General features: G+C 31.0%; 1 protein-coding gene across 2 annotated transcripts; it reads right to left on the bottom strand.

The window, feature by feature from the left end:
* Nucleotides 1-725: 725 nt before the first annotated feature.
* On the bottom strand, nt 726-11,211 carry LOC143224112 (uncharacterized). 2 transcript variants are annotated; one of them, XM_076452570.1, is made up of 3 exons: nt 11,055-11,211; nt 2,987-3,090; nt 726-1,515 (listed from the first exon to the last, which is right to left on the bottom strand). In XM_076452570.1, the coding sequence occupies exon 3, from the start codon at nt 1,498-1,500 to the stop codon at nt 1,102-1,104; it is 399 nt and encodes a 132-aa protein (XP_076308685.1). In that variant the 5' UTR covers nt 1,501-1,515; nt 2,987-3,090; nt 11,055-11,211; the 3' UTR covers nt 726-1,101. The 2 variants fall into 2 exon arrangements, with proteins under 2 accessions (XP_076308685.1, XP_076308684.1); XM_076452569.1 differs by lacking the exon at nt 2,987-3,090.
* Between the last annotated feature and the right edge of the window lie 378 nt (nt 11,212-11,589).

Raw genomic sequence — 11,589 nt, 5'->3', positions numbered from 1 at the left:
TTTATTGTTTACTGGTTGATAATCCCTGTACCGTCCTCTGCTTAAGATTTTTAAAGAAACACCAAATTTATGTCAAAACAGATATCTTCAAGGAATAATGATAACATCGTTTACATTAGAATTATGATTGTAAAAAATTACTACCAATTATTAATAATACTTGTGAAAACGGATGTTCTCTTTGAAACTATGTCATCTTAGTGAAATTTGTTGACACCAGTGTTTGAGTTTTTCAGTTACCATAAAAATAATTGACCTATCTTACTGGTTTATTAATTTGAAATTTTTTTACAAAGAAATGCAATTTGAAGATTCATAGGTATGGTACCATTGCTTACTTTTCTATCGTGCAGAAAATAATTAATCAAATTATGTATAATAAAAAGAAAATACATCGGCTGTTGCTTCTTATAGTGGCATTCTTTAAAACTAGTCCGACATCAAATTTCTACACCTCTTTGATTATATATTAGAGTAACAGTCAGTCTTCTCTCTGGGAATGCATGACATTATTCTACTATCTTTATTTCTAACTTTACAAAACAGACAACCTTAACATAAATGAGTTCTACTTTTTTAGCTCTTCATAACTTCTTAGAGCTAGAGTAAACCAGCTTACTTGGCAGACCTAGTTTTCAAATTTTGTGAATTTCCTAAAACATATTTGTACGATTTCTTCACTACTTCAGCTTACTACAGCTTGTTCATATTCTAAAACAGTGCGAGTAAAAATAAAATTTGTCGTTTTATCGACACTTTGTCTGTTATACACCTTAGTTTAATATTATGCCTCATAAAAACGGCTGGACTTTGTTTGTTTGGTGCTAAGCAAAACGCTGCATGCCTACAACGAGTATCAAAACCCTGTTTTTTGTATTATAAGCTTTTAGACTTAAAGCAACTGGATTACAGTAAGCACAATTCTAATTCAAACACAGTACTTTATAACCGATGTTTCCCAACATTTCTTTATTTTGCTGCTTATATTTATTTACATTGTACATTTAAGAGAATTACATTAAATACTGCTTAACTGTCGCTTTGCTCTGATTTTCAGTTATGTATACACACATTTTTCTTTTTCTGTGAAACAAAAGTATTTTATTTCCTGAAGTGCATGTGATGATCTTCATCATATTTCTTCATTCGACCGTTCCTTCCAAATCTCATGTGTCCATAGTCGTCAAACTGCCGTTTAATGGTATTAATTTCGCTCATTTCCTCGCCTTCAAAATCCGTGATCCCTACGTCTGGTATAGTTTCATTGTCATCAATTTCTGTTTCGGCGGCAACACCTGTTTGTTGAATGTTAGCTAGTGCTTGATGGCTTGTTAAAGGTCGATAATTTAATCTGTAATTTCCAATACGGTTTTTCAAGTAAGGCATAGCCATTCTATGAAAATGTTGGATGTTAAAACTTATCCCCACAGGTGTAGCTATGGATGATGTCATCAGCGCCAACGTAACTGCACAAGAAGTTAATGAAATTGTTTTCTTCATTCCAAATTAGGTTTCCTGTAAAGCAATAACATTAAATTCTTAGCAGGTAATGTTTTTCTGAAGTTATGCACAAAACATTTCGCAAAAAAATCCATTCTTGTAATGCATATTTGGTCGTAAATTATAATTCTTATAAACTCTTAAATATGTAATTGTTTAGCTTCAAAAACGTTTCATTGAAAAAACATGCAGTTATCACAACTTATCCTAAATGTAAAACCATTTCTAGCAGTTAAGTTTCTTCTTGAACAACAACAACAACTTTATTTATACAAGCTATAAAGCAAAGCGTTTCTGTTTTATCTTGTTTCTTTCTCACTGTCAGTAAATTTCTGTCAGATTTTAGTATCGTTTTTAGAATTTTCATGAAAGCAAACACCTGATAAATAGTATGTTGGGATATGGTTTGAACATCCCAAACACATTATGAAAGTTACAGTCAACCATGTTATTTCACTAAAGAGCCAAACAAATAAAAAAAATAATAGTTATTATGTTTTTATATAGCATAGCAAGTAAGAATGAATTAGATACATAAAAAACAATATAATTATTGTACAACATTAAGAAGCATGCAACCACATTACCCTAAAATCGTTTTATTTTTACTTCAGCGGAGGCGAACCTTTCAATTATATTTTCATAATATATTTGCATAAACAATGTCCTTTCTATCGTGAGCAAAGAGAGAACATTTAAGCGTTCATTTAATATCGAATCATAAAACTCATTTTTTACTTTAACCATTTTAGAAAAAGCTCTCTACACTTCAAGCTGTGTCGAGTAGACTCAAGTATATTCTTAATGTCATATCAACATTAGGAAAACCATATTCATGTTTGTTTACATTTTATTGCTCTGATGTATTGTTGGGCGGATGGTGTTTCACTATCAAGAAATTTCGCAAATTGTACCATTTCATCGGTAAAAGAGCTGTCTAGATCTGGAGAGTATATGTCTCCCAATATTTTGACTGCAGCAAAAATTTCAGTCTCATTTAAATTTTTGCAATTATATAAAAAAAAAAGTCACTTCTGTCGCTTTATATGCAGCAATTCCATTTTCCAAACACATTTATTACTTGTCAAGTACCGGTGTGACATTTTCCATTTGAAACTTCTGAGATGCAAGTAAACTAATTTTACCTTCATTAGTTTCATCACTTTCCTGCTTTCTTTTTCTCTTTCTATAACTCTCACTCCTAAACTATTCTTCACTACATTATTTGCACAAAAAGATATTTTGTGGAATAGTAGCTTTGATGTAAAGTACTAGGTGTAAAGTAGAAGAATAATCGACGGCAAAATAAAATTAAAACGACTTCACAAATGAGTGATATATTACTTGTTTTCTTATATACTCTCTGTTTATTAATACAAAAAATTAAAAATCTAAAACATAGAAACTTTTAGGCCAGACATAGTTAAATTAGGTACGATAAATAAACATAATGGTAATAATATAAACATTTGTACGAGTTGTATACCTCGTAGCTGGAACTAACAGCTCACGAGAAGCACGAGCTTCACATAACTTGGTTACCGCATGTTTCGACACTTCTTAAAGCGGAAATTTTGAAAAACTCACGGTCTATAAAGCAATAAAAAGTAGAAAATAATTATAAACAGTTCTATAAGATTAAGAAATTTTAAAATATTTATTATAAATAAATGTTGTTTCTTGCTAAACTTTGAAGTAATTCTAAAAGTAAACATAATAATTTGATTTATTTTCTATTTTTATGATGTTTACGAGGTCAGTCAAGTTAATCTAGTCTGTATTGAGTAGTAAAAGTAGAAGAAATGACAGATAAGCTATGAAGATTTAGTAATAAAAGAAAGGTGCATTGACAGTCCAGATCGCCTGTAGAATTCCCATCAAGATTTGGGGCCCCGGTGTAACGATTTCAAATTACCCCCCGGTAGTATGAAATAGTTTTCAGAGTACCGGGGGAGTAACATGAAATCGATTTTAAATTACCCTCCTTGATTTCAAATTACCCCCTCTTCTAACGCCAAAATGATTGCTTTTAACATTTGTAGTGCGTGTCGCGTACGTATCTAAGTACATGATAATAGACAAAAGGCCTATTATTTCTTTTATTAAAATTGATGATTTATATAATATAAAAGGTATTTCAAGGGCTCGTCCTCGCCAGACCACAAGATCTACATACTGTCTTCGTTCAATATATTGTAATTTATACATATTAATTTTTTTATATTTTTTTATGCGCACTGAAATAAAAATGAATGATTGTTTGTTTGTTTCTGAATTTCGCACAAAGCTACTCGAGGGCTATCTGTGCTAGCCGTCCCTAATTTAGCAGTGTAAGACTAGAGGGAAGGCAGCTAATCATCACCACCCACCGTCAACTCTTGGGCTACTCTTTTACCAACGACTAGTGGGATATTGACCGTCACATTATAACGCCCCCCACGGTTGAAAGGGCGAGCATGTTTAGTGCGAGCGAGATTCGAACCCGCGACCCTCGGATTACGACTCGAACGCCTTAACACGCTTGGCCGTGCCAGGCCTATGAATAATTGATAGCATGAGATATAAAACATGATAAATATTCGAATTTTTACATTATTATTAATGTGTTAATTTCATTTACACACACTGAGTGCGATAAAAACGTCTAGCATCTTAATAAACCGTTAAAATGAGTCTATCGGGAAGGGGTTAGTTTGAAATCAAGGGGGGTAAAATGAAATCGATTTTGTCCTACTCCCTGGTAATATGAAAACGAATTCAAATTACCGAGGGGTAACATTTACAGGGGGTAGTTTGAAATCGTTACACCGGCGCAACTGTGCAAATGTTAATGCTGCCCCACCCCGTGGTCTCTGGCTTGACCAATCACTTAGTGCACGAGTGAGTATGCCGTTCAAGTTGAAAAATCTAATTCTAAAATCCATGAAAACAAAAGACTTCTAGAAATATATTATAAAGTATTTGAATGGAATGATTTAACTTTTTACAATAGCAAACAATCATCTAAAACTGATAACAAATGTGTGTTGCAGGAGTCACATTACAATTTAAAAATTATGCAATAAAACGTAATCTAATAGAAACTAAGCAATGCTGACATTTGATAGTAGCCCTAGAATAACATTAAGCATTCAAAACTATTTAGCATAGAACTAAAGCACACTGAGAATTATCAGTTTGTATTAAAAATATACCTAGAAAATCCACATTTTAACTTGTGAAAGCAGCAAAATCTTAAAAAATGACTTTAGCAAAATTTTCTAAATTAATATATTCATTAATTTAACATACCAACCGGAAAAGTTTGTTTGTTTGAAACTAAGCTCAAGGCTACGCATATGGACTATCTGTGCTCTGCCCACCACAGGTATCAAAACCTGGTTTCTAGTTCTAGCGGTGTGAGTCCACAGACATACCACTGTGTTACTGGAGAGCCGACCGAAGAAGAACTAACTTAAAAGTAAATTTAGTAACACAAGTACGTGCATTATAATTTGTTAAAACTCGATTGTATGACAGTCAGAGATGGTAGATGCTGAGAACTAAGTACGTTTTCTCTAGTCACACAATTCCAAATTAAATGTTGTTGTGATTAAGCCAATGGACCTATGAACTGACCGCTTAGTCCATTGAGTATATAAAGTATTTTCCAGGTGAAAAACAAATATAAAACTGTTTGCGCTATATACCTTTATAACATACATATATATTACCATCATTCAAAATATAGTCTGTTCGTAGTGCTCTCTCCTGAATATAACGTTTCGAAAATTAGAAGCTATTATAAGTTTAAAAAATGCAAAAACATTACGTTTTTTTCTTCTGAACATTAAGTTTTTGCACAACACTAAAAACTATATAACCTTTTAAACATCTGAAATCTTAAAATGAAACATTACGAGTCTGTCTAAATAACAGACTATCAAAATACCAAAATATAACTGTTTCTCTAAATAACAGACTTTAGTCAAGCACCAGGGCTTTATAAGTTTTTCTAAATATCAGGCTCTTCTAAGACACCAAAATATATATTCCTCTGAACACCAAAGTATTATCGATTTTTTTAAACATCAAGCTTTTGTAAAACATTGAAATATTGTTGGTTCTTCTAGATATCAGAACAAAAAAAACCATTGATATTTAGATGACATATCAGATTTTTACAGACCAGTCACAGCAATGAATAAAAACGTGTTATATTAAGTGACACCCCCTAGCAGTTATGAGACTTATTGCACAAATAATAATGAGAAACGTAATTTTTGCTTTGCGTAGTACAATGAAAAAAAAAGCCATTCATATCACATTGCTCTTCCAAACACCACGATTATCAACTACTTTTCTAACTCTTAATTAAAACGCCTGGTTAAAATTATGTCTACTTTTAAAGAGAACTAAATAACTTTTTTTCTGAAAAATTTGAACCTTTTATTCGCTTTCTCTTAGTCTTGAAGGTTTCTTAATTAAAACTTTTTAGCCTGGCATGATCTATACAATTATTCTCACTAAAATACCAGAAATCAGTATCGCTTCAGACAAATATTTTAAAAAAATTAATGAAATCAAATCTATCTTTTATAGTATTTTATTTTTGAAAGTTAACTAAGACACAAAAATGGTTATCAACATCATTAAATATGTCATTCTCAAATGATAGTTTTACAAAATGGCATTTTTTTGCATTTTTTGCTAATGTTTTGTACGAGCATGGACTTTAGATTAAAACGTGCAGTTCGATAATTGCAGTATATAGATAGCTTTCTATAAACTCAATTGATTACGTTTTATTGTATTTTAAACTATGCTAAAGTTCAAAACAAATTTAGCATTCTAAATACAAAGTAAAACATCCTAAAACAGTTATGTGAATAAATTATATATTATTAGTTTTAACCATGTTGTGATATTGCTGAACAGTTAATATTAAAAAGTTATTGAATTGAATCACATATGGTTAGCTTAGCAAACTGCATTAGAAACGCAGTTAGTTACTTTAATTTATTTAACAAGAAAATGGATTTTACAATAAGAAAAGAAATAAATATTCAAGATTATAAATAATACTTAATATCAAATACCAAGTTAAAACAAAAAATCAAGTCAATAGTTTAAACCACAAAAATCCAGATAACTTATGAATTATCGTTATTGTTCTAACGTTATTATTACTTGAGTACCCTCAACTATCTCAGCAAAGAACGCATGAAGTAGCTAGTTTACCTCATTGCCCGTTTACTATTTGTTATATGATAAAATTTCGATCTTTCATCTCAACTAAGTAAATATATCTCGTTATTCGTGACTGAAAATTACTTATACTTTTGTTTTTTACGAACGTTCCTGGCTTTCACATCAAACAACTAATTAAATTCGTGTGCTTAAGTGATGAACATTTTGTGTAACATACGGCGATGATTATTCCTGATAACAGTAATGGTATCTAGCAAATTTAAGAATCCTAAAATCTAAGTTTTAGTACTTTAGTTAAGTTTGTTTGTTTTGGAATTTCGCACAAAGCTACTTGAGGGCTATCTGTGCTAGCTGTCCCTAATTTAGCAGTGTAAGACTAGAGGTAAGACAGCTAGTCATCACCACCCACCGCCAACTCTTGGGCTACTCTTTTACCAACGAATAGTGGGATTGACCGACACATTATAACGCCCCCACGGCTGGGAGGGCGAGCATGTTTGGCGCGACTCGGGCGCGAACCCGCGACCCTCAGATTACGAAGTGCACGCCTTAACGCGCTAGACCATGCCAGGCCCCACTCTAGTTAAGTACAGTACTTGAACGGTATAAAATTCACTGTTGAACATCAACAAAAACATTAACTTTCATTTCTAAACATTGATTAAGATCAATAATTGTCACATTAAAATCGTTTGTGGCTTATATCCTAATCAGCAAACTTTGTACCAATGTTTTTAAAGAAAATTTAGTTAAAAATTTACTTTATCGTACATTCAAAATACCTAGTACTTATGACGTTTTGTAGAGATAATTTAGTAATATCAAAGCATGCTTGTGCAAAAATGTTTTTTTTTCGTATGTTACTGACAGAATATTTTGTTAGTTTTTAGTAAACCATATATGAAGTTCCTAAATATCTTGCTTTTATAACTTTACCGTAGTTCCTAAATATTTTGCTTGTATAACTTTACCGTATACGGATAAATATTCCTTGATTGTAAAAAATTAGTGAAGAAATGTACTTCGTAGGCTACATCTCTAAATGCAGTTGAGGCACATTTTATTCTCAGTTTCTCCTTTAATTTGTTTGTTGTATATTTAAGGACTGTATTTCGGCATTAAAGTCATCAAATACAGTTTACAAGTTTACTTGTCCTTTCTGTTGGCAAAACTATCGGGTCCACTAAAAGAAAGTTATTATAACTTGTATAAGAGAACATACAGATATGAAATCCAAGATTAGATCGGCCGTATTTGAATTCACGATAGACGAGAGCGACGTAGAGTTTTAAACATTTCTAAATGTTAATGTTTTTTAACATTGTTATGTGATATATGTCTAACACGTTAAAGATGCTTGAATCTTGCTACATGAAACATGTCTAGTATTTTTAAAATTTTTAGACCCTCGTTTATGCTGTCTAATATATTGAAGAATTTTGAACATTGCTAAACGAGGCACGTCCATTTTGATGACTTTGAACATTGTTATAGAAGTAATCCCAAAAACGTTGAACAAGTTTCAAGATATATGTATAGCATGGAGAAAAGTTAAACACTATTAAAGTCGGGTATATCCAATATTAATATTTTGTATTTTTTATGGAATGTATTCTACAACTTAAAGTATGATCTAAATATTGTAAATTCACGAAAAAATTTAAATGTAAATGAGCACTTAACTTTGGAGTATTGTTTAAATTTCTAACTTAAGATCTGTATATCCTAATTTGAAAGCTAACACAAACATTATTATCTGTTAACAGAAGTTAGTAACTTCTTTAAGAACGTTTCCACCATTGATAAGGCCTTCCTTTCAATATCTTGAAAATTGAACGTTTTACTATCTATGTTAAAGCTAATATTGTTTACGAACCGAATTTTCTAAATCAATAGCCAAACGTAGAAAATATAACTTTTTAAGTCAATACATTAACACACAAAATCAAATAGAAAGAATTCATGATTTACTGCATTCATTTACTCCAAAAATAGAAAGGTGTGTACTTCGTTTCATTCAAAGAGTCGATGTGATCAATCGTAATTGTGTACTTTATATTTCCATAGAACACTAACTGACTCGGCTTGAAAAGTTTTCTAACACAATATAACAGCTAAATAAATATTGAAATGCATTTCTCTTTAAATCCCCATTGGCAGCAGGTGGGTTGAATAGGTAAATATGAAAGTTCGAGTTTCTACAGTCTGTTTTGCTGTGACTCAAGTTATCAGCTTTTCACAAAGAATCAACAGTAGGATAATAACATTTTTCTCCTTCTCCTCCCATGTGACTCGATGAAAAGTAATTTTAATCATTGTTAAAGCTTTGACTGCTTCTAAACGGATGAGCAAAACTTATGTGAATAAAACGACAAATATTAATGCAATTCCTGGGATGAAACTTATAACTTACTACTGAAATGTATCAGGAAATCGTAATTTAAAAACAACAACAACAAAGAACACGTCATTCTTATCTCTAACAGGTAAATAAAAGCCTGTCGTTCTTGTCTCTGATATGTAAGTAAATATTCGTCGTTTCTAAGTCGACAATGAAAATGTTTGGAAAATATTTCGTACCATGAGAAGGAAATAGACAGAGCTAGCATTATAAATAATGAATTTTTACCTTAACAGATATTCTGGTTTTTTTATGCTATATAAAAAGCATCATCTGGTAATTTCTGATACAATGTCTTCCTGATGCTGGTCTGGTCAGTAGAATGTAAAAACAGCGTTATATAGTAACCTGTGCTACATGTGTTTTCTGGTTATCTGGATTTCATTCTTGAAGATAATGTAGTTTGTCCTGCCCCTGATCTAATTTTTATACTTGAGTTTTTTTCTTAAATTTACTATTATTCTCACATGTAACAATAGATGTCACCCCAAGATTAGATTTATAGACTGATTGAAGCTTCCTTTGACATACAAAATCATGAAAAAATTAATTTTACAAATTTCTTAAATCATTAAATTAATATAAGCTTTGTAACATTAAAATTGAAAAATGCTTCTACAAAATATATCATGACTAGTCTTTTCATATTTGTAGCCTATGAAAAACAAATCTGTTCGAAAAAACTGCTCTAATCTTATATAGTAAAATAATTTAATCAACATTACGTAAGCTAAGACTTTGAAAACTTTTAACCTATGTCCGAAGATACGAAGGAATAAAATTTCTCTTATGTTGATTTTTCCTCTATCTCCACTCAAATTATTATGATACAGCACATTCGATATAATGTAATTTCATTTAAAGAAACCAGTAAAAGACAGCACTATTGTTTCAGTACGAGTCATGTGCATGAATACGTTATAAGTCATTCAACTGAAACAACATGAAGATCTGATATGGGAAAACAGTATCATAAAAAAAATTGTAAAGTTTCTTCATTTAAATTTTGTTATCTAATAATAGCAAAAAATAAGTGACTGTGCAGGGTATTCATGATACGAGATTTGAAAATGTTCGATTTAATACTCCATTAAACCATGAAATTCTTGGTTCGTGTTTTCATTGCTTTTCTTGCTCCAGTAACTTTTTCATAATACGATGTTTTTTCTAACAATATCTATCGCTTTGTCTAATTAGATGTAACGAGAATGTTGAAGTTTTCTTTGTTAATTAGGATTGAAATAAACTATTTTCAATTTGTATTCATTCGTATCTGAAAAATGAAAAGTTTCCTTATCTAAAATATCTAATTTCTAAAGACTTCTTGTTCCATATCTAGGAAAATAAGCGTTTATAGATTTTGAAAATACATTTCCACTGCTGTACTTAGTAATAGCTAGTGGCCACACTTTGAACAATATCAATATTACACTATCTATGGCGTTACCAAAATTAAAACTGCTTTCTGGAATGCCCAGAATGTTACACTAATTTTTCCTAATCAAAGTATAAAAAAAAACAAATTCGTACTTCAGAATGACTTTCACAGAATTTTACCAATTTATCAGTTTTAGTCAACGAAAATTTTTTATGTAAGTAAAAAGTATAATTTTATAAAAAGTATTTCTAAGAGGTCCAACTATATGATTTCATATAATAATCATTAGGAATACTCCAAACAGAAAAACATATATACATTTCTGAAGACATTTTTCTGAAAAACGAGGGGAAATTTTAAATTAGCTATGTTCGTTTAATATTAATAAAATAAAATAAATTTGAAATGAGCCAGTTTAAAAGTCTAAAGGGGTTATTTTACTTGCCAATTGCCAGTAATTAGACTCATTTAAAGTAAACCTCTAAAGCTAAAATATAACGCTTATATTCACTTATACTATAAATAATATAAATACAACATTATTGTAAAAATTAAAACAAAAAACGATTTATAGAGAGAGCTTACCCGGAGGAATCTCTACACTGAAACCGTCTGATGAGTGTCGTATTCTTCAACGCAAGTAATTGTGTTCTCTCGAACTATGTTGATTGGCTTAGCCTTGTGACTGATGATGAATTTATAAGATCATCTATTCCCTGTCTGTATCTTTTGTAATGGCTTGGGGCAAGTTACACGCGCACAACTGAGAAAGTGAAAAGTCAGCAGTATTTTCTATTGGTTGATAAGATACAAGTGGGAGTAGAGGAGTTTGGAAGGCAGACATCGGATAGATAGCAACTTCTGTGAAAGGTAAGAAGCGAGAGATAAATAGTTTGTTCGCTATGACAGTGAAATAAATTATTTTTATATATTTTTCCAACCAGCATTTTATTAGTTTCATGTTATTAAAAGAAATGACAGGAAATAATGCAATTTTGAAAGATGTTATTTCGTAGAAATGTTCCAAAATACAACTTTTAGAAAATCGAGACCATTTTGCTTATCATCCCTCTAAGTATACTCGGTACATTCTCTTGGTAGTTTGTTTGTTTGTTTGTTT

Source organism: Tachypleus tridentatus, chromosome 8 (genome assembly GCF_004210375.1).
Source record: "Tachypleus tridentatus isolate NWPU-2018 chromosome 8, ASM421037v1, whole genome shotgun sequence".
Lineage (NCBI taxonomy): Eukaryota > Metazoa > Arthropoda > Merostomata > Xiphosura > Limulidae > Tachypleus > Tachypleus tridentatus.
This window is presented reverse-complemented; position numbering and strand designations above follow the sequence as displayed.

Excerpts from the sequence above, each read along its gene's own strand:
- LOC143224112 (XM_076452570.1), bottom strand. The coding sequence starts at position 1,500 with ATGAAGAAAACAATTTCATTAACTTCTTGTGCAGTTACGTTGGCGCTG.